This window comes from Garra rufa, chromosome 15 (genome assembly GCF_049309525.1).
Source record: "Garra rufa chromosome 15, GarRuf1.0, whole genome shotgun sequence".
NCBI lineage: Eukaryota > Metazoa > Chordata > Actinopteri > Cypriniformes > Cyprinidae > Garra > Garra rufa.
This window is the reverse complement of record NC_133375.1, coordinates 21,474,598-21,499,349: the sequence shown is the minus strand read 5'-3', so window position 1 is coordinate 21,499,349 and position 24,752 is coordinate 21,474,598. Positions and strand designations below refer to the sequence as shown.

The following is a 24,752-nucleotide window of genomic DNA, read 5'->3' as shown; positions in this document are numbered from 1 at the left end:
AATTGAGTTTTAGAAATCTAATCTAAGCTATTATTACAACAAAATGAAAAAAAAAAAAAATCGTTTAGGCACAACTACCATACCGTTATCAGTAACGTAACCGAAAAGCGTTCATTTTAGAAAACCGGCAGTTGCAGACTAAATGATTGGCAGTTGCTGGACAAGGGAGGAGCCACAGTCTCACAGATGAGTCCTCTCCATTATCATAAACTACCTCCGCCCACCCCACTGTGGATCTCTCTCTCTCTCTCTCGCTCGCCCGCGCGCTCTCTCTCTCTCTCCTCGTCTCTCTTTCCTCTGTTAATTCAGTGCTGGACAGCGCCGGGTACTGATGCTGCTGCCCGTGTAGTCGCATCTATCCTGGGGGCCTCCTCCCACTCATCACAGCTCGAGAATCCGCATGTAGAGCCGCTCGGTCTCTGTCGCAGAAAAGTCTCCGCAGTACTGCATCGGAATAAGGGCTCAGTGCAAAAATCTTCTTCAACTGTATTCGTGCTTGTTCTGCATCAGCGCAAAGGAAGTTCTGTTCAGTCGTGCGGTGGGTGATGCTGTGAGATGCGTCGTGTTTAGCGCACGGAACCCCGTTTTATTCGCCTAGACGGGAAAACAGAAGACCTGGCAGTCTATGAGGCACATTTTAACTTTGTCTGATATTGATTCGGATTTGCTCGGAGCATCAGGATGTTTTGACGGGTGCTCTCCAAACGGGTTACTGAAGATTTCGACAGAAACACAAGCGCATCCGAGGCACAAAAAAGCATCGGCTGACAGTTTGAAAGGAGGACAAGCAGCATCTCTGCACAGGATTTAAAACTACCGTCCCTTCGGCATCTTTCTGAACCTAAGGAGGATAGATTTTAACAGAGGGAGACATGAAAGTTTTTCCGGCAGTATTGTTTCTGATCACATTTTGGAGTCTGGAGTGGGAGCCTGTGCTTCCCGATTCAATTATTCACATTGGTAAGTTCAGATGTCGGATACACCATCAATGACTGTAATTTCTCAGTACACTTTGCTTCCACGTTCAGAAGATCTGTGCATTGTCGTGTAATTAACGTCCGTTTAGCGAGTTATAACGGAGCGGATGCATAGATGCCTTTGAATACGGTTGTGGCTGTAATATCAGGTTAGAGAGATGCACATCTCAATCTGTTCTCATCAATGCGTCCATTATGTAGTCTATACGGTGGGTGAGAACAGGTGGTTTGACTGGAAGCGGTTCTCCGCGACGCCGCATTGTACGCACGCCATCATTTATAAAACACAAACTTGGATTTGCAAAGATCAAGAGTGTTGGCAATACTCTGTAAAAGAATTGAGCGAACGCGCACGTGCGCGTGCATGCTTAAGCGATGGGCACGAGGATTGGCACTGCGCGCGAGATCGGATAGGGTCCAAGAGAGGTCTTAAATCAGAGCTGTAAAAGAGAGGGTTTCTCCGAGGGGCCACTGTGTGGAGGTGGAGGCCAGGGTGCTGGGGATTTGGCAGGAGGGAATTTGGCGTGGGAGCATGCGCGTGTTTAATTTAATTAAGGCTTGATGCACTAAACAAATAAATATTGTAGCGCATGTGTTGCTGGCTAGGTGACGTGTGCATGCCTGAAAGTTGGTTAAATAAGTCAATGCGTTATGCAGGGATGAATAAAACATCCCCAAGTGATCCATCTACGCATGATTGTCAAGAGTGGAAATGGCCGTTGTCTGTGAAATTATTGTGTGTAACGGTATGTCGGGAAAAATGCAACAGATATGTGACCCTGGACCACAAAACCAGTCTTAAGTAGCAAGGGTATATTTGTAGCAATAGCCAAAAATGCATTGTATTGTTCAAAATCATAAATTTTTCTTATGTCAAAAATCATATTAATATATATTTTGTAAAGTTCCTACCGTAAATATATCAAAACGTAATTTTTGATTAGTGATATGCATTGCTAAGAACTTAATTTGGCCAACTTCATAGGCGATTTTCTCAATATTTAGATTTTTTTTTTTTTTTGCACCCTCAGAATAATTGTATCTCAAACAAATATTGTCCTGTCATAACAAACCATACATCAATGAGACACTATCTGAATCAGCTTTCAGATGATGTATACAGCTCAATTTTTTTAAATATTGACCCGACTGGTTCTGTGGGCAAGGTTCTAAAAATATATCAAGGCAGTACGTCGTTTTGCAGTAAAGCTGATGAGTAAAAGTTTAAATCGCCTTATTTGTGGAGTGGGGTTCGCTTATCTACAAAAGTTTCTTTTTGCACGTTTTTTAGGTAATGGAATGCCTTTAGTATTACTTGTGTTTGTATCAGTAGCACAGCGCTCTGTTTGTTGATTGGTCACAGCTGATGGAGAGGTCATGTGACCTTCCATTGTATCACCTGTGACCACAAACATTTTAAGAGCTCGATTAGGTTGATTTAATAAACTTATGTTATTTAATGTTACATTCATGATGTTAAGACATGTAACCTATTCACTACAAAACCATATCGCGATACGTTTAACGTTTTATTGATCTAGTATTGTTAGCCTATTAACGATAGATCTGGCAAACACAGCTGCCAGTTTTCACCCCCTGTTAAATGAAACATTTGATCAATGTACGTTGTGATAATTTCATTAAAAAACGATTTCTTACTTAATCTGGAGCATAAGCAATCTACCATAGCAAACAGGTGGTCTACAAGACGTTCTGGATATGTCATCTCAATCCAGAATTGCTTTTCGCCACATGGTTCTTTGCAGCGTTCTCTGGCAAACAGTAGGTGCTATTAAAAGCATGCACACGCAAATGAAAATCCGTTCATGTCTTCTCTTATACACCGTACACTGCTGTTGCGTGTGTCAGAGGTGAATAGACAGTTTTGCCTGTCATTAGTAATCCCCTCCTAATCTTTTCTCTGCAACAGTTTCGTGCCAACGTGACGTCATTTGAATGCGAAAACGGCATCTTTTTCTTTTCGGCGAGGCGACTGATGAAGGCATTTTATCACACGCGCTTTACTTGATTGCAGAGGAGCCTTTCTAATGATGTGCACACCAAGAGAAGTATCTGGCGCGCCGTGCGCTGCATCGCAATGCTGTAGCTCCTTTAGGAGCCCATTGAGAAAGTCACAGTGATTTATGTGTGTGGAAAGCCCAGAGTGTCCAGCAGTATGCGGGTGCACCTCCAAATGCGCCCTTTAGTTGCGATTTAGTAGCTGGTTCCAGCCTAAAGATGGATGATTAGGTAATTATCACAACATTAGTACAAACGTTTGGTTTGCTTTGGCCACTAGTCCTTGAGGAGTTTTAATCAAGGTTCTCATCTCGCCCCCTAGTGGCTGTGAAGCTATCCCCAAACTTGTACCGTTGAGGTATTCAAACGTTTTCAGGTAACTTGGAAGATCGAGAGAGCCGTTGTTTACATATGTTTTGAAATGTTATTCAGAAATAAATGAATAAGTTATATGATAAGTATACAGTAGTCAACATTTGAAGTGGATGAAAAAAGTTCATCAAAGTTGTCCTAAGACAAGAACGGGTATTGTTTTGGTTTAGGTCGACTTTAATGAACGGTTTTGATTCGTTTCAAATGTTGACTACTGTGTATGTAATATTTAGTCGAGATACAACTATTTGAAAATCTGGAATCTGAGGGTGCAAAAAATCGAAATACTGAGAAAATCGCTTTTAAAGTTGTCCAAATTAAGGTCTTAGCAATGCATATTGCTGATCAAAAATTAAGTATTAATATATTTACAGTAGCAAATTAACAAAATATATTCATGGAACATGATCTTAATGTTCTAATGATTTGTGGCATAAAAGAAAAAAAACGATAATTGAGACTATTTAAGACTGGTTTTGTGGTCCAGGGTCACATATTTACTACCCGAAACTTATTTTGAGATCAAACAATAATTGTCAGACCCCCTGCCACACCAACTGCGGACCCCATGTTGTAAACCCCTGTTCTAGGTTCTAGGATATTTGCATTCTTCATCTTGTGTTTCAGCCGTGTAGTGATGCCTTCAAAGATATGTCATGTAATATTAATTTTTGTTCCTCAGATGCACGTTTTCAGACTTCTAATTGGTTAGGAGCTCAGTATAAATCTTGCAGTACCTGTTTCATGGAATGTCGTCTACTCATCAGCGTCTATGTTCACAATAGATGTAGAGTCTGGACTAGATTTTGTCTGCGACAGTTTTAATGGTGTGGATCGCCCTCATTCTCAGGAAGATTTGACATATTGAGAGCATGTCTGGGCCTCTTAGGGGGATATCGCAACACTCTCCACTGACAGTATGTGTTTTCGGTCTGGCTGAAGCTTCTTTGTAATGTAGGTTGCGTGTATGACATTTATTGCGCAACTGCAGAGAATAGACAATATCAAAGCTGGTCAGGGAACCAAATCATTATCCCTTTCCTCTGCACAATCATAGTTAGTTACATGTTCAACTCTAAAGCCAGAGGAAATTGTAGAATATAATCCTGAACGTTGCGTTGTAGGTGGGACAGATGGGTAGTGCCATTTCGTTGGTCTATTTCTGGACCGAACTACTGTGGCCTCCATCCCAAGAACATGATGATGATGAGATGTGCTAGCCTGGAGAGACTATCCTTCATGGTGATGCTTAAGCATCCTTCTTTGTAGTCCTTCAATACGAAATAGAGGTAATGAGGAGCGATGCTTGTAAAGGTCTTGTAATTACAAGCAGTGCATTGAGATGTGATTGTTTTGATTGGATGGCTGTATTGTGCCTGCTCAGGTGTTGTAACGGATAAAGAAAAGTTGAAACGCTAGATATAGATGCTTTTCTGAAGATGATTAGGTGATTAGTTTTACGCTGGAGTTATTATTGTGGCATTAGCAGAATAATTCCTTATGTTATTGTGGAAATGTTCTCAATTACCTGGGTACATTGTGCAACATTCTTCGTTTTGGATGTACTTATAAGCACAATTTCTGTAATTGGTGTGCTCATGATGCCTGATATTGTGCATGAACAAAAATGCACCTTTTGTTCCCAACAGACTCGAGAAGTTTCATTATTTCATGTAAGGGTGTGAGTAATTAAGCTGACATGACCCTACTTTCGTTTCTTTTAATTGGTGAATGAGTAATTGTATTGAAAGGCCAGTGAAAGTGTAACAAAATAAAGGTTGTCCTCTAGGGGTGCCGCTTGCAACATTTGCATTTCTTACCCTGGAATTGGTCCCAGACCCATTAGGGAACTCTTGATCTTTTATGCTTCTAAATCACTAATCTGTGGTTTAGTGAAACCCTGCAAAGATAATTTGGATTTTTGGATGAATTCTGGGCAGTGATATTGGCACTTTTTCAGCTTCCCTGTCATAGTTTTTAACTTAATTGTCTGTTATGTCAAAGATTATCATGTAATATCATGTGCGTCAGTGACAATATTTGCAATCTAAACCAAACGTAAAAAAAAAAAAAAAAAAACTATTTGAAAGAACTAGTATGAATAACTATAAGAACTTATTTATTCTTTATAATTTTCATTTTTAAAAATGTATGGATATATACACATTACTATTCAAAATTGAGGTCTTTAAGACTCTGTTGTGCACACCAAGGCTCCATTTTTTTTTGTTAAAAAATACAGTAAAAACAACAATATTGTGAATTTTTTTTTTTTTTTAAATAATAGTTTTCTGTTTTTATATATTTTTAAAATATATAATTTATTTCTGTGATGGAAAAACTGAATTTTCAGCAACTATTACTCTAGTCTTCAGTGTCACATGATCCTTCAGAAATCATTCTAATATGCTGATTTGGTGCTCAAGTATGAATAAAAAAAAATCTAAGATTACAAGATTAGTCGCAATATTTTGAGAGTAAAGTCGAAAATATGAGAATAAAGTCTAAATATTTAGACAAAGTAAAAATTATTAATTAAGGTTAAGGTTTCGAGAATGAAGTCGAAAGGTTTCGAGAATAAAGTCGAAAGTGTTTCGAGAATAAAGTCGAAAGTGTTTCGAGAATAAAGTCAAAATTACTAGAATAAAGTCGAAAGTGTTTCGAGAATGAAGTCGAAAGTGTTTCGAGAATGAAGTCGAAAGTGTTTCGAGAATAAAGTCAAAATTACTAGAATAAAGTCGAAAGTGTTTCGAGAATGAAGTCGAAAGTGTTTCGAGAATAAAGTCAAAATTACTAGAATAAAGTCGAAAGTGTTTCGAGAATGAAGTCGAAAGTGTTTCGAGAATGAAGTCGAAAGTGTTTCGAGAATGAAGTCGAAAGTGTTTCGAGAATGAAGTCGAAAGTGTTTCGAGAATAAAGTCGAAAGTGTTTCGAGAATAAAGTCGAAAGTGTTTCGAGAATAAAGTCGAAAGTGTTTCGAGAATGAAGTCGAAAGTGTTTCGAGAATAAAGTCGAAAGTGTTTCGAGAATAAAGTCGAAAGTGTTTCGAGAATAAAGTCGAAAGTGTTTCGAGAATGAAGTGGAAAGTGTTTCGAGAATGAAGTCGAAAGTGTTTCGAGAATGAAGTCGAAAGTGTTTCGAGAATGAAGTCGAAAGTGTTTCGAGAATGAAGTCGAAAGTGTTTCGAGAATGAAGTCGAAAGTGTTTCGAGAATGAAGTCGAAAGTGTTTCAAGAACGAAGTCGAAAGGTTTATTGAGTGGCTGACGCACTACAAATAGTCCTAATGAATGCAATCAAAGACGTAAAATATTATTTCCAAGCATACTGTCCCTGCAAGTTTAACACATATTATGATTTCTGCTAATAATCCCACATATATTCAAATAAATTCCGGTGGCCTGGCAACTTTTCCCGGTGCTCCCAATCTGACTTTATTTTCAAAATTTCGACTGTATTCTCAAAACATTTCAACTTTATTCTCAACATTTCAACTTTATTCTTGATACATTTCGACGTTATTCTCAAAATTTCGACTTTATTCTTAGAACATTTTGACGTTATTCTCAAAATTTCAAAATTTAGACTTTATTCTTGAAACATTTAGACTTTATTCTCAAAATTTCTACTTTATTTTTAGAAACATTTCGACTTTTTTAATTTTAAACTTTTGAATTGAATTGAGGATGTGTTATGAATTTTTTTTGCAGATTTTTTTGTTCTAAGATTTTTTTGCATGTTAATTCTCATAAGATTCGAAAAAGTCATGCATAAACCAGTTCAGTGTATTTTTGAGATTTTTCAAACCCCAAACAGAACACGAGGTATAATGGGGAGTTATTATGTTAGCAGAACACAAGAAAAGAAAGTTTGCTTGAATGCGTCTGTCTTTGTGTGCTCTCATTTGTTTCGATCTTCCACATTACTTTGAAGTTTCGGGAGGATCTACCCGCTGTCATGAAATTTTGAGAACGTGAGGGACGTGTTTTTCCTCTTTTGTCTCATTGAATTCATGACACCAAGACGTTGAGTGATTTCCTGTGTGTTTAGCACACAGGCTCCCAGTCGATTGCAATGCGGCGCTACGCTGAACACGTCAATCAAGGCTTGCTGCGGGCGTTATGGTTTGTTACAGTGTTGCAATTACAATACATGCGCTTCAAAGGAGTGTTTCGCCTCACTAACCGCTACTCGATCGTCCATAATATCCCAATGCTAATGCGAAGCTTGTATTGTAATAATGTCAGCTGAACACAAAAACAACACAAAAGTATGGGTGGTTCCTGACTAACAAATGCTGTTAGTCGAGGAAAGATGTTTCATCTGTTGTACGATTTCTAAAACTCCTGGAATCTCTGCAGATGAAGTGAGCCGTCAGTCTTCCTGTAAACAAGCATACTGTAATACCGTGTAGCCACCTTTCAAGCAGCGCTCTAAAGGGAGCGTGTCCCCTTTGAGAACTTGTGTCTCTGATCATTGCTCGCTCTCGCTCAGGGAGCCTTGGGCCTCCTCCTTTGACTTTCCTCTCTCTCTCTGTAGCTTTCTATTCCTCTCTTTCTTCCCACCTGCTCGCTTGGTCCCCTTCAATAGCTTTCTGCTCTGATCTGCTTCGAAAGCACACAAGTTAAGTTTTGGGGTTGCAGTTCTTAGATTTCTTATGCAGTCAGTTCCCTGTAGGGGGCAGTAGCAAGGCTGGATGTGTGAAATACAGTGCTGTCATTCGCTTGTTTACTGTCATCTTATTGTGAATCACAGTCATTTGCCGGTAGCAGGTTGCTGAGGAAGAAAGCATTTCATCTGTACTGCAGAGAATATTTTTCTTTTATCACACATTTGATTTTATTGCTTTCTCCTGAGAAACTTTGTTTTATTCTATCTTTTACCATCTCTCTCTTTCTTGTGCGCACTCCCAAAATTAAAATGGTGCACTTCTCCATATGCCTCAAAAAAAAAAAAAAAAAAAAAAAAATCTCATTTGCATAGAATGGTTTTTGGCTTTTTTCTTTCTGTGGAGGAAGCCTGTTTTTGCCTTACTGTAAAAAAAAAAAAAATAAATAAATAAAGGTTGCATGGTGAGATATAAATTTGTAATTATTAGGAAAAAGTTGCAATTATGAGATATGGTCGCAATTATGTGCTATAAAAATTTGTCTGCGTGGAATGAAGTGTCAACTGTGAGATAAAGTTGTAATTATAGGAAATGATCACAAATGTGAAATATTAAAATGCAATTGTAAGGTATAAAGTCTCAAATGTGAGATATAAATGTCTAATTATTAGATATGAAGGTGCAATTATGAGAAATTTTCACAATTGTGAAATATAAAAATATAAATTCCTAATTATTAGAAATGAAGGCACAATTATGATAAATGGTCACAATTATGAGATAAAAAATCGTGAGAAGTCTTGAGGTATCAGGGCTCAGTTATGAGACGAATTTGAAATTATTTAATATAAAGTCACAGTTATGATAAAAATGGTCACTATTGTGAGATTTAAAAATATAATTGTGAGGTTTAAAGTCTCAGTTGTGAGGTATGAAGTCTCAACTGTGAAATATAAATTCATAATTATTTGAAATTAAGTTTTCACAATTATGAGAAATGGTCACAATTATGAGATAAAAACCGTGAGAAGTCTTGAGGTAACAGGGCTCAATTGTGAGATGGATTTCAAATGATTTAAAATAAAGTCACAAGTATAAGAAATTGTCGCAATTATGATAAATGAGGTTTAAAGTCTCAAATGTGAAATATAAGTAGTGGTATTATGAGAAATGGTCACAATTATGAGATAAAAACCGTGAGAAGTCTTGAGGTAACAGGGCTCAATTGTGAGATGGATTTCAAATGATTTAAAATAAAGTCACAAGTATAAGAAATTGTCGCAATTATGATAAATGAGGTTTAAAGTCTCAAATGTGAAATATAAGTAGTTGTATTATGAGAAATATAGTCACAATTGTGAGATTTGCAGAAGTAACTGTGAGGTATTAAGTTTCAATTGTGAAAGATAAATTCCTAATTATTAGAAATGAATGCACAATTATAAGAAGTGGTCACAATTATCAGATATAAAGTCTTGAGGTATCAAGTCCCACAAAAATAAAGTCACAAGTGTAAGAAATGGTCGTAATTATGATAAATTGTTAGATTTAAAATGACAATTGTGAGGTTTGAAGTCTTGTCTTAATTGTGAATTATGTAGTCACAATTATGAGAAATATAGTCACAATTGTGAGATTTGCAGATATAATTATGAGGTATAAAGTCTCAATTGTGTGATATAAATTCCTAATTATTAGAAATTAAATCGCAATTATGAGAAATGGCCACAATTATGAAATATGAAAATGGAGTTGTGAGATATACAGTAAGGTCTTGAGGTATCAAGACTCAATTGTGAGAAATTATTTGAAATAAAGTCACAGTTATGAGAAATGGTCACAATTATGGTAAATGGTTGCAACTGTGAGATTGAAAAATATAATGGTGAGGTTTAAATTCTCAATTGTGAGATATGAAGCCACAATTATGAAGAATAAAGTCGCAATTATAAGAAATATAGTCACACTTGTGAGATTTACAGACATAATTGTGACACATAAAGTCTCAACTGTAAAATATAAAAAAAATAATTGTGAGGTAAAAAGCCTCAAAAGTGAGATATAAATTCCTAATTATCAGACAGTTATAATTATAAGAAAATTGCAATTGTGAGATAAAAAGTCTTGAAGTACAGTATGAAGGCTCAGTTGTGAGGCGAAGTTCAGATTATAAATCACAGTTATGATAAATGATCACATTTGTGAGATTTAAAAATATAATTGTGAGGTATGTAGTGACAATTATGAGAAATATAGTCACACTTGTAAGATTTACAGATGCAATTTTGACATATAAAGTCTGAACTAAGTAATATAAAAAGAAAATAATTGTGAGGTATAAATTCCTAATTATTAGACATGAAGTTGCAATTATGAGATATAGTTCTGTATATAGATATAGAAGTTCTGTATGAAGGCTCAGTTGTGAGACGAATTTCAGAGTGTGAGTCACAATAAATGATCACATTTATGAGATTTAAAAATATAATTGTGAGGTTTGAAGTCTCAATTGTGAGGTGTATAGTCACAATTATGAGAAATATAGTCGCAATTTTAAGATTTACAGATGTAATTGAGGTATACATTCTTAATTGTGAAATATAAAGTCACAATTGTGAGAAACGATCAGATTTGTAAGATATTAAAATGTAATTGAGAAATAAATTCCCAGCTGTGAGACATAAAGTTGTGAGTTGTGAGAAGTAAATTTGCAATGACCTTTTATTTTATTTCTTCGAGGTGTTAATAGGCTTGCAAAGCGTTCCGATGGTATCAAATATATTTGTACATGTTTAATAAAACAAGTTCTGAATTGTGCTGCAATACTTATGCAAATGCCTTATTCAATTACTCTGTTCTAAGCATAAGTCATGTAAATCTTAAAAAGTTAATCTTTAAATCCTCTTTGGAAAAAGCCAGCTCTAAATCGTGTGGATATTGTTGTTTAGTCTCACTAATTCCTCTGATTTTTCCTGACCCTGAAATGAGGCATCTGCCTTTGTTCTCCGTAAAAGTCAATTCCCTGCTTATGCCACTGTAGACCCTTGCCTCATTATTTTGAGACCTCTGCTTAGGTCAATAAAGGTAAGAAAATGACAGCACACACACATAATGGCATTTTAACGATTGCAGCTCCAAGGTAACTGCGAAGAGAGTGGGCCGAATAAGACGGAGAAATGCAATTTAGTTATGAGGATTCGGTTGTGTCTTTCCGGGTATTAAATCAGGTGTGTTTATCCCAAGCAAACAGGAAATGAAAATCGGGATGTAGAGCAACAACAACGACAGAGAATGGAGTTGTTTAAAAGTGTAGTTGTTTTGCGCAGCGATGTCCTGTGTGTTTCTATAGTACCGAAGGCAGTGAAACCACTGTACATTCATGCTGAGAAAATGGAAGTCAGTGGGACGTTACTTCTAGACACTGCTGCTGGATAATAGGGCTTTGTTCCAATAGGCAAGACTGCATCAGCTTCAAGGCTCGGATCCCAGCCAGGGAAGTGCAGGGCTAAAACACTGATCTCAGGCTCTTGCTAGAGATTCTGCATTTTCGTTGCTTTGTAATGTTGCTCTTGGGACAACCTCCATTTCGATTTAATGCACCATGAAAAGAGGATAAACCCTTCCCTTTAGGGTAGGAGAGAGAAGGAAAAGTCGGTTGTGTTGTTTACTTTGAGGCGACCGTGTGGTAACATGATTCAGAAGACTCAAACTCAGTCCCTAACTGCATCTGCTTTAATGTACTTATTGGCTAATTTAAGCTTCCTGTAACTTGTGTCAAGCAGGGTACCTCATCATCTGTTGGATAAAAGGGCATATTGGAGGGATGGTTATTTGTAAGTCCTTAATGCTGGATGCGATTTAGGACTGGCACTCAGACACTCAAAACAACCAATAAGTCTCTATCTTTGCTTTTTGCCAGAATCAGACAGTATTTGAAGTATTTGAATATATGAATGACTTGATTTGTTGCAAAAAAAAGTGTTTTAAAAATTTAGAATCATCCAAATAAATTTACTTACAGCTTCTACAAAGTAAAAGCATTTTTTCCACACATGATTTTAAAATAACACCATACTTATGGTGGCAGATTTTAGTTGATTATAGTGTGAGGTAAGAATCAGATGACATATGAAAGGTAGCACAAACAAAGTGCATTTCATGTTATGCTTACAAAAAACAATCACCAGCGCAAACCACTTAGTCACGCATTGTAGAATACTGTTATAATGCTATGTGAGTGTTTACACTGTACACTACTGTTTAAACTGATGAATTTCTATTTTAATATATTTTAAAATGTACATTGTGTTGTTTGGGGTCAGTATATCAAATCCATGTCATTATTTAAGTCAATTTTGCTGTTTTTGATGAAAAACGTGGTAAAATTAGTAAGATAATGCAATTTAAAACAATGTTTACTATTTTAATATATTTTGATGATAAATCTGAATTTTCAAAATAACATCATTTATTTGAAATAGATTTCAAACTGATCCCAAAACATGTTTTGAACAGTATATTTGTTGTGTGGGCCAGTGTACCAAACTCACACCACTATTTGAGCCAATAATGCTGTTTTTTTGCAATACAGTTAAGGTCAAAAATTTACACCCTCCTTTCAGAATCTGCAAAGTGTCAATTATTTACCAAAATAAGAGGGATCATACAAAATCCATGTTGTTGTTTATTTAGCACTGATATGAATAAAATATTTCACATAAAAAATGCTGACATAAAGTCCACAAGAAAAATAATAGTTGAATTTATAAAAATTACCCCATTCAAAAGTTTACATCCCCTTGATTCTTAATACCATGTTGTTACCTGAATGATCCACAGCTGAGTTTTTTGTTTAGTGATAGTTGTTCATGAGTCCCTTGTTTGTCCTGAACAGTTAAAGTTATTCAGAAAAATGCTTCAGGTCCAACAAATTATATGGTTTTCCAGCCTTTTTGTGTATTTGAACCCTTTACAACAATGACTGTATGATTTTGAGATCCATCTTTTCACACTGAGGTCAACTGAGGGATTCATATGCAACTATTACAGAAGGTTCAAATGCTCTTAAAGGAAAAGCTATGCATTAAGAGCCAGGGGGTGAAAACTTTTGGAGATGTGTACATTTGGTTGGTTTTCCTTTTGGAGCATCAGTGAACATTTGAACCTTCTGTAAGTTGCATATGAGTCCCTCAGTTGTCCTGCGTGTGAAAAGATCTCAAAATCACGCAGTCATTGTTGGAAAGGGTTCAAATAAACAACAATGCTGGAAAACAAAAAAAATTGTGGGACCTGAAGAATTTTTCTAAAGAACAGCAAGCAGTTTAACTGTTCAGGACAAACAAGGGATTTATGAACAACTATCACTAAACAAACAAACACACACACACACACACACACACACACACACACACACACACACACACACACACACACACACACACACACACACACACACACACACACACACACACACACACACACACACACACACACACACACACACACACACACACACACACACACATGTTGGGTTTACATGTTTTATGGGGACATTCCATAGGCGTAATGGTTTTTATACTGTACAAACCATACTTTCTATCGCCCTACACCTACCCTACACCTAAACCTAGCCCTCACAGGAGATTGTGCATACTTTTACTTCCTCAAAAAAACTCATTGTGCATGATTTATAAGCCTGTTTCCTCATGGGGACCTGAGAAATGTCCCCACAAGGTCAAAATCTACTGGTATTCCTATCCTTGTGGGGACATTTGGTCCCCACAACGTGATGAATACCAGGTACACACACACACACACACACACACACACACACACACACACACACACAAACAACACATTATTAAAGGAGAACTCCGGTGTGATATTGACCGAAAGTGTATTGAATCATGATACCGAGTGTGAACGTACCTTGCATATTTCATCTCGGTTTGTGTCCAGCTGTCCGAAATCTGGGGTCAGTTAGCCGATGCTCACAACAGGCTGTCTATGAGAGTGAACAGGGCATCGGAAAAGCCATGTAAATAAATCACTGTTTTACGCCATTTACGAGGCACAAAGTAGCTCCATACTTCATCGGTAGACTTCCTAGGGCCCTGACATTTAAAACGAAACATTGAGAACTCAGAAAAAGCACCGGTAGTTTATTTACAAGAAGATTTATACAGACAGTACCTGGGAAAGAAAATCCGGTCGCCGCCATCCTGAACTTAGTCACGATAAATCGAGTGTCGAGCACCAATGAATTTATCAGGTTATCAACGTATCAGGTTGTAGTTTCCTTCGTGCTCGACACTCAACTTATCGTGACTACATTTAAGATGGCGGCCACCGCTCTGTTCCTGGTGGAAGATGTCTGTATAAATCTTCTTGTAAATAAACTACCGGTGCTTTTTCTGAGTTCTCAATGTCTCGTTTTAAATGTCAGGGCCCTAGGAAGTCTACCGATGAAGTGTGGAGCTACTTTGTGCCTCGTAAATGGCGTAAAACAGTGATTTATTTACATGGCTTTTCCGATGCCCTGTTCACTCTCATAGACAGCCTGTTGTGAGCATCGGCTAACTGACCCCAGATTTCGGACAGCTGGACACAAACCGAGATGAAATATGCAAGGTACGTTCACACTCGGTATCATGATTCAATACACTTTAGGTCAATATCACACCGGAGTTCTCCTTTAAGAATAAAGGGGATGTAAACTTTTGAAATGCGTCATTTTTATAAATTAAACTATTGTTTTCTTTGTGGACTATATAAACGTCTTTTATTTGAAATGTCTTTTTTAGGTCAGTACTAAATAAACAATATTGCATTTTGTATGATCCCTCTTATTTTGGTAAAACATCTTGCAGATTCTGACAGGGGGATGTAAACTTTTAATCTCAACTGTAAAACACATCCTTATTTAGCACCACATAAATAGAATTGACACTTTCTGGTAAATCAACCTTCAGATTGCTTAATAGTTATCTCTTCATATTAAACTAATTAAAAAATGCCTGCTTTACCTTTAAACAGGCCCTTGATCTTTCGTAATTTCCTCTATATTTCTGTCAGCAACTGTAAGGTGCAATTATCTTTCTAGATCTTTAAATTTAGCAGCTTTCTCACACTTTGACTCTTAGCTTGGTGCTCCAGCTCATCTGACTTTCCTCTGCTGCTCTCGGTTTGATTACTTCACAAGCCTTAGCCATTTCCAAATGACCCTCTCAGTAGTTTGGGAGATCTCCTCTTTAACCTCTGCTCCCACCCCAGTTTCACAGCTTCAAACGGCCCCTTTGACCTACTCCATCATCCCCTTCTCATCCTCCTGGAGCCTTGAGCGTCACTCTCATTTGCACTGTTTAATGCCGTGTGACCACCCAGTCAGGCCATCAGCGCTTTGGCTGGCTAGTTTTGATCTCAAGTTGATTTCCCATTGGTTTCCTTAATAACTCGGTGCATGTTCCTTCATCTCTGTGCTTCTTTAAATCCTGTGACCTTTGATCCATGTGAAAATTCAGTGTCCTTAGACGTTGTCCTTAGACTTGGCTGACAACTGACGAACAGTTGTGTTGTGGCTAAGCGCTGTGGTGTTTATGTAATTCACACATGTAAAGTCTTGCTTGTGAACCGCTCGGATGACGTGGCGTCGGCAATGCCATATGGCCAATGAAGCGTAATGACCTAAATACACTTACAATATTAATTTGTGTCCATATTGAATATTTTAGCTACTCAGACATTTCACATGAACACACTTTTTCACCCAAGCTAAAAATGTCTCCAAGTAATTGCGCTGGTAAAAAGGAAAAATACAACGTCCCTACAGAGTTCAGGTCTATAAACCTTTTTTCCCCATTGTGTTATAGTCTGATAATTGGCTTGCGCCACCAAACCGGTGCTATTATAAGGGCAATTTGAGAGCTGGGTGGACCAATCTAATTGAAGAGGAAGTGTTAGGAGAGACGGGCCTAAAATGGGAAAATGGAGACTGAATGACGCATTGCTTGTCTCTTGGAGCGAAATTAGCTGTGTTTTGTGGATTGTTTGATCTGCTTGCAATGGCCTGTCAGTCTGTCACAATGCCAGTCCGCTGTGCAATTTGCCACCATGTTGAGCCACCATCTACTCAGCTCTCATTTAGAGAGTTTCCCCATTCTGCCCACATTCATATCATCTGACAGGGAAATTGCTTTTCTTGTTATCGGATATGGCTCTTCACGTGAAGCTCAACGTAGACGTTCACGCTTAAAGAAATAAGCATTTGGAAGGAAAAAATCCAGTGCCTTTATCATAATGGGCTTTTAGATTACACTGGGGTTATTATTAGAACTGTATGTTTCAATTTTGGTAGACAGAACCACTGTCATTGTAAATCATTGTACAGTATAAATGATTTTGGGTATTATTTGAGATCATAGCATTTTTTTCATGAAGTTAACCTTCGCCGGGAGTTTGATTGACAGGTGATTTTGTCCAATCATAATGCCGAATCTGCCATTTTGTCTGACAAACAAACCAGTCAAAAGAGTAGATTAACGTTGGTGGACTTGAACTTGAAAAGTGGTGTGTACTGACATCTTTCCAGTGTACCTTCTGATGTTCATTCATGCTTATTGCATGCTATAAACAAAGAGATAATCAGTTCATCTGCCGTTTGAAGCTGCTACAGCAATCTGTCGTGAAACTTTAAAGAGCCACAAAATGGTATTTATTGTTGGTTTTTCTTTAAAAAAAAAAAAGACAAAATTAGAAAGCTGTAACTTTGTTTCATACCTAAAGTAACCTGCTGTGTCTTCTCTGTCGACTCATTATCAATGAGATACATTATGCGTGAGAACAGGATATGTGGCGTGGGAGCACCATGGCTTGTCGAACGTAGCAAGAGAGGAATGGGTCTTTGCAAAGAGTAAATTTCTGCTGCATTAAGAGCCAGGGGTGGAAACTTTTGAACAGAATGGAGATGTTTACAATTTTCTTATTTAGCCTAAATATCATATTTTTTTCATTTTGTACTGCCCGTCAAAAGCTACAGAAGATACTTACATGTCTCCCAGAAGACAAAATAAATCAAATTTACCCTGATCCTTAATTTCAAAAAGTTATGCATCGTGTTTCCTTCTGAAACATCAGTGAGTGTTTGAACCTTCTGTAAATGTTGCATATGAGTTCTCTCAGTTGTCCTCAGTGTGAAAATATTCATCTTAAAATCATACAGACAAGGTTGGAAAGGGTTCAAATACACAAAAATGCTGAAAAACCAAAGAATTTGTGGGACCTGAAGGATTTTACTGAAGAACAGCGGGCAGTTTAACTGTTCAGGACAAACAAGGGACTAAATATACTAAATATATAAATATTAGGGCTGGGACACGATTAATCGCGATTAATCGCATCCAAAATAAAAGTTTATGATTGCATACTGTATGTGTGTGTACTGTGTGTATATATAATGTATGTATAAATACACACACAAACATGTATATTAAAGAAAACTGAAAATAAAAATTAAATTAAAATAAAGAAAATATTTATAATTCTATATATAATCTAAATGAAATACAAATATAACTATCCACACATATAAGTATTTTTTAAAGGCTTTACATGTATGTGTGTGTATTTATATATACATAATAAATATACACAGTAAACACACATTTAGTATGTTAACATAAACTTTTATTTTGGATGCGATTAATCGCGATTAATCGTGTCCCAGCCCTAATAAATATACACCAAAAAAACAAAACAAAAAAACAGCTGTGGATCATTCAGGTAACAACACAGTATTAAGAATCAAGTGTATGTAAACATTATGTAAACAGGGTAATTTTTGTAAATTCAGCTATTTTATATTCAGCTATATGTTTATGTGGTGCCATCAGCCAATCAGTGATTATTTCCCTCCACCTTTAGAGTGACTGAAGTGATTGGTAGTTCTGTTGTCCCATGATTAAATATGGCAGATTTTTCAGAAGGCATACTTCTGAGCCCTGCTGAAAAAAACAGCATATGCTGGTTTTTTTCAGCAGGGAGAGGCTTTACCCCTCCAAGCATGTACCATTGAGCATTTTGTAGATCTTGTAGATCTCCTTGTTTTATATCAGCAATAATATACATTATCATTCAAGACTTCAAAACAGAAGTCTTGAATATTGGCTCTAACAACTGTTGCACGTCAATGGCCTGCAGGAGGATGTGGGCGTAATGTAATTTCCATATGGAATCGCAAGGGGAAAACAACAGATTGGAGACTGTCGCTGTTAGCGGCTGTTGCCCTTTCCAAAGCGTTGGCATTTTCGGCGGTCAGTTTGTCCCTTGTTTCCTCTGGTCAGTTCAAATTGTGCTACTTGTGTTTTTCTGTCCAGCTGGGAGGACACTGATGTGGTCTGAAGTCCCTTGAGAGAGTCTGATCACAGGCCTTAAAATTGCTTTAGAGGAATCAAATAAGGCTGCTTCCTCATGCACCGTCTGCTTCGTCTTTATTGGTTAGTCAAAGTTTGCGGTCTCACCTCTTACCACAATGGCCTGTTGAGTCAATAGCTAATCGGAATTTGAATTTAAGTTAATTTGGATTGATTGCTAAATGCAGAGTTTTTGTCCGAGGCTTTAAATAGGGAAAACCCATTGGCTGATGCAAAGCATTGAAATACACTTTGTATTCTCCGTTTGCATCGTAGAAATTTCCCAGCCCTTTGCCATCCTCTCTGGCCACCCATCTTTCCACTGATAATTGGATCTTGGAAAGCTCAGTGAGAAACTACTTTACATAGCTTTCTAAATCAGAACATGGGATTCCAGTGCACTTCAATATTGCATTTCAACTCTGTGTGAGTGGATGAAATATTGATACCTCCAAAATGACTTTAATATGGGGATCTTTCTAGAAGTGTAAGAGTGGAGTTTGACCTAATCTGGCATTCATTTCATGTCTAATGACATTTCAGTATATCTGTTCATCTAGCTGACATCTGAGCTAAAAATTACATATGCTAAGTTTAGATCTGTGGACACAGTTTTGTATACTGTAGTTTAATACTTCAAACATTTATGGATCTTAACTATATTTATATCCGCCTTTTAATCAGACATGAAAAACATCATCTATTTCAAGCTGTGTAGAGAGTTAAAGCACAGGATGCTAATAAGATTAGAAGCTAGCTTTGTCAAGACTGCAGCAGTTGCATGGGTAATGCCTCGTAATCCCTTAGTAGTGGAAATGGAAACTTGGAATTTTCGAGTAGTTCTAAGATCAAAAGATTGAGTCGTTCCAGTTCTGCACTATCCAAATTTGGCCAAATGAATAGTGTAGCTGAAATATTATCAAGACACTTGCAGTAGAGCTACTTATTAGCATATCAAAATAAGCTACAGTGTTGGTGTGTAGCTAAGAAAAAGTATCAGCGTTACTACCTTGACTACATTTTCATTAGTGTGACAGTAGCTCAGCTTTAAATAACAAGCGGCCTTATACAAGAAACAGCAATGTGGTGTGACAACATGGTATATTGCTACTGTATTTCTCATTGAGTGAAGTGAGGTAGACACACACTATTAAAACAAAAGTTTGAAAGTCTATTTTGGAACCCAGGCTCATTGGGAAAAACAAAAACAAAAAAACATTTAGCACATTTCACATTGCTTCTTGTATGATAGTGATGCTAAAGGACCTTGTATTTTCCCCCCTGAATCAGATAAACTTTAACTTTGGCAACATTTTATTACATTGTTTGTTGTACATATTGCCTAAATACAATGCCTTGTGAGTTAAATGATTCATTTGCATTTTTAAATAACATATTGACTATACTTAACTCTCCCCTGAGACTAACTGATAGTGTTAACAAAAGCAAACGTTAGATACAAAAAAATTACATTTCCAAAGCAAATTATGTCACTTCAGCTTGCTCCTTTTAGCTCTTTTATGGCTTGTGTTTCTCAAGCGCTCTGCATTGCAAGTGGTGAGCTACCAAGCAAGTTTACTACATGAGAAAAGCCATTTACAGTTGTGGTCAAAAGTTTACACCCCCCTTTCAGAATCTGCAAATTGTATTTTTTTTACCAAAATAAGACATGTTTATTTAGTACTGACTTGAATAAGATATTGAATTCACATATAAAATGTTTGCATGTAGTCCAAAAGAGAAACTAACAGTTGAATTTCTAAAAATGACCCCATTCAAAAGTTTACATCCCCTTGATTCTTAATACTGTGTTGTTACCTGAATGATCCACTGCTGTGTTTTTTTGTTTAGTGATAGTTGTTCATGAGTCCCTTGTTTGTCCTGAACAGTTAAACTGCCTGCTGTTCTTCAGAAAAATCCTTCAGGTCCCACAGTTTTTTTGTTTTTTTTCAGCAAACTTTGTATGGGGTTGGTTATGTGATGTAACCATCAAGCTGTGTTAGTTTACAAATCACACGCTGTGGTAAAAATGTTTTAGGGTCATAAGGTCATAGTAATGTGCAAGGAAGTAAGTTATTAAAATAAAAAATAAGTTAAAATAAGTTATTAATCTATAATCTGCCTCTGTAATCATAATTTTTTGTGAAAATGAATAAAAGTTGTTGGTGTTTTACTGCCACTAGTGTTTGTTTTAATTCTGGAAACTGTAGTGGATTGTCTGTATAGGTGTAACGATCGGCCTTATCGGTAGATGTTACAGTGATTCAAAAGGGGTAAGATTATGCTGTGTGAGATAAAATAAGTGTTTTAAAAAGATGAGACAACAAAAATAGACTGAATAAATAAGTGTATTTACAATATTCACAAGGAACTAAAACACCACAATAAAACCAGAATAACTTAGGCTGTTAAAAGCACAGAGTCCTTTGGTTCCATACCATAAAACAGTCCTTAACATATCCAGCGTGTTGAAAGTTCCAAGTAAAAGTGTCCACCAGTGTATATACAGTCCAAAGAAGTGTAATCCAATAAAAGTGATGCTGGAATGGCAAGTCGAGAAACTCCTCAATCCAACCATTGTGACCAATGACCCAGCTTGTTTGACATGCTGCCTCCTTTATACCGTTTTACTTCCTGATTCCTGTCATGTGACTGATCACATGACAGGCAGACCCAGACTCACTTAAAATGGTTAAGAGGAATAAAATGGCTAAGACAACATGAAAACCTATTAAAACTCAAATGTACATAAAATCATAATATTTTGAGCAGGTTAAAACATGTGTCCTGTGTGACAGTGTCACATAGGTACGTTCTTTTTCTTTAAGTTGTTTATACATAGCTAAGCTAGCCAATTTTCCAAAGCAGTTGCTGAACTGTAACTGGTATTTTAAATTGTGAGCAGCATGTAACTCGGCAAGATGACTTTTTAAAGTAGCTTGAAAGCTAAGAAATAATTTGCTTTACCAGCCTTCATAGTGCTCGTCTTCTGGTCTTCACACAGGGTGAAAATTTCACAGCAATCAAAATTCAATTAAAAAGCTTGTCACACAGTGATTTTGATGTTGTCAAATTTACTGATTTCCGAAGGAAATGTGTCACGAGAGACGCCTGGTGGGTTGTCATCTCTCTTGCTGTGATGTGCTGCTGTGCATTTCAGTGTTGATCCTGAGCTTATGGGTACACTGTTTGATTTTCATACATGGTGTGTGTTGGTCTGTATGAGTAATAAAATGAGCAAGAGAGAGCACAATATGTGGTGTATTTTATTACCGAGCAGCAGTAAAAATGATTGTGCATGTGCTCTGTTTGCAGGTATGCCTCACTGCACTGCTCATCTTTCTTATTCCAGCTTTGAAATTGTGCTTGTTGACCAAGTAAATAAGGCCTAGTCGTAGACCATCTTTTTCCAGCTACCTTCAAAGATGATTGAGTGCCTGGTCGAATAGTCATTAACCTTTGCGGTTGTAACAAGTTTTCATTATCTCAGGTGTTATGTTCTCATAAAGGAAACACAATGACGCTTTTGCAAATCACCAGAGCTTAATGGTGGTATTTTTACAGTAACAATAAATTACTTTGATTTGTGTTTTGTCCTTTTAACATGGAGATAAATTAAATAAATATATATAAAAAAAAAAAAAAAAAAAAAAAAAAACATTTTGAACAGCAGAAGCATAAATCACTCTGTCACTGCTCTCATACAGATAAGCTTGGGAAGCCATGTATATTTTGAGAAGCTATAATATTATAAAAAATAAGTGCGAAAAGCCTGCTTGTTGGCTGATTCTATTTACACCAACAGGGAGTGGCCATGTTACCCACCACTGCTGAAATCCACCTGCATTTGGCAGGTTTTTAATGTCAAGCACTGTGTGTGTGTGTGTATATATATATATGTATGTGTGTGTGTGTGTGTGTGTGTGTGTGTGTGTGTTTATATACATGGGCGTTTCTTCAACTAGGGGCACTTTTAGCCTTGTGAAGTTGAAGAAAAAAAAAATTGTTCAAAAGTCACATAACTCAGTCTCATAAATTTAAATAATTTGTCTAGTTTTAAGTAAGAGGACAAACTTAGATTACAAGAGAAATTGTTAATATTTTAACTTTTTTTTCCAACCTGCAATGAACAAATGTGCATCTCAATATACAGCTGTTATTTAAAAATATAATAACTTTAGTTTTTATATTAAGTAGAGCATGATCTCATAAATTGTGGAAACATTTTTTAATGTGTGATGAGAACTTTTTAAATATTTTTTAAAAATGTGTGTGGTGGAAATGACAGCATGTTGTGAAAATGACAAGAAATGAATGTAAATGTAGGGAAGCTTCGTCCCAGTGCTGTACCATGACTGTTTCTGGATTGAAATATTTACAGTCATGCAAATCTATTCTTGCAATCCATATAAATTGTACTTTGTAACCATGAATGTCATTTCCACCATAGAGGGCAGTGTGGTGGAAATGACTGTGGTGGAAATTACATTTCTGTAGTTTTTTGTGAAAAAATTGAAGATAGCCTCATATATCTTTTAAATCATGCATTTTATGTATTTACACACTCGTGCTGTCAAACTGTTGTATAAAGGCAATATCACACTCGTAGACGTGAGATTATGGCTATATATTGGCAAGCTGTGATTATCTGCGGCCGAATCACAGCAGTGCCGATATACAGCCATATCTCACGTCTAGTGATATTGCTCATATATCTTTTAAGTCATGCATTTTATGTATTTACGCACTCATGCTGTCGAACTGTTGTATAAACGCAATATCACACTCGTAGACGTGAGATTATTGCTGTATATCGGCACGCTGTGATTATCTGCGGCCGAATCACAGCAGTGCCGATATACAGCAATATCTCACGTCTAGTGATATTGCTCATATATCTTTTAAATCATGCATTTTATGTATTTACACACTCGTGCTGTCAAACTGTTGTATAAACGCAATATCACACTCGTAGACTTGAGATTATTGCTGTATATCGGCACGCTGTGATTATCTGCGGCCGAATCACAGCAGTGCCGATATACAGCAATATCTCACGTCTAGTGATATTGCTCATATATCTTTTAAATCATGCATTTTATGTATTTACACACTCGTGCTGTCGAACTGTTGTATAAATGCAATATCACACTCGTAGACGTGAGATTATGGCTGTATATCGGCACGCTGTGATTATCTGCGGCCGAATCACAGCAGTGCCGATATACAGCCATATCTCACATGTAGTAATATTGCTCATATATATTTTAAGTATATTTTAAGTAGGTCAATCCCATTATAATAAGCGAAACTGTCTGCACTGGAAGATCTTGTTTGCACCACTTGTTCAGTTAATGGAAACTGTAACACTGAACAGCTACTCACCACTTTATTTTGCCTGTTGGACTGCAGCAAAATGATTTTGTTTACAAAACAAATGCTGTGTGCGAGATGATTGCTAAACTATTTTTATTCTTTTTGGTTTTGTCGTTTCCTGTCTCTTAATGGGACCTACCTGATCTGCAAGTACAAAAATTGCATTTCTCAAAGAAAACAATCTCAGGCGCCATTACTTCTCTAAGCACGCAGAACAACATGCTATATATGAGGGTGAGATGAGCAGCTCAACTTAGAAAAATTCTGTCTCTCCTTCAATAACGGTATAAATCATAGCTGTAATGGCTAGTTAATTCGAGTCGATTCCAGGATTTCAGTCTTGGCGGGGTCTTGCACGGAGCATGAAGAAATGCTTCTCTCTTCCTTCAAAGAATAAAGTTAATCAGGAAGACAGAGACAGGCTTTGATAAATGGAGAGAGCTAGAACGTAAACACAAGTCGAGCCATTTGTTTTTCTCCCCCAAATCAATTTCAGAAATGCCAAATGGGCAGCTTTAGCAGGCCTCAGCTCTGAGACGCATCTAAAAAAAAATATGAAAACAATACAGTCTGATGGAGCACCGAGAAAAAGCAAACAGACTGATTTAATTATGACATCGCCTGTGGTATCTGAGGGATGACGAGCACTAATGGCTGAGCCCGGCCTCGCACGACGTGTAATCTGGGACTTGTTTGTTTATCTTTTCTCCCTACTGAGGTGACGATCTACAGTAAGCAGAGCACAGATTAATGAGATGTCATCTGATGAGATTGCCATGAGAAACCACCGGAGAGATCTGGATCTACAGTAGAGTGCATGTGTTGAGTCAGTATTCGATGTGATTTAGCTTCTGTGCCTTGAATTCTGACTGCTTTAGGGACCATGACAGGATGATGGGCTAAGGTCTTGTTCTTTGTAGTGACTGTCCAATAGAAATGTTGACCGTTATAAGGAACCGAACGCATTTATATGGTTGAGGGAACAACAATATATA

At 37.0% G+C, this 24,752-nt stretch overlaps 1 protein-coding gene across 1 annotated transcript in view; it reads left to right on the top strand.

The window, feature by feature from the left end:
* Positions 1-324: 324 nt before the first annotated feature.
* grid2 (glutamate receptor, ionotropic, delta 2) overlaps positions 325-24,752 on the top strand; it is a 640,517-nt gene continuing 616,089 nt past the window's right edge. Inside the window, exon 1 of the mRNA XM_073819480.1 lies at positions 325-960. Within this exon, the coding sequence (XP_073675581.1) occupies positions 873-960 (88 nt within the window). The 5' untranslated portion in view covers positions 325-872. The remainder of the gene's footprint in view (positions 961-24,752) is intronic.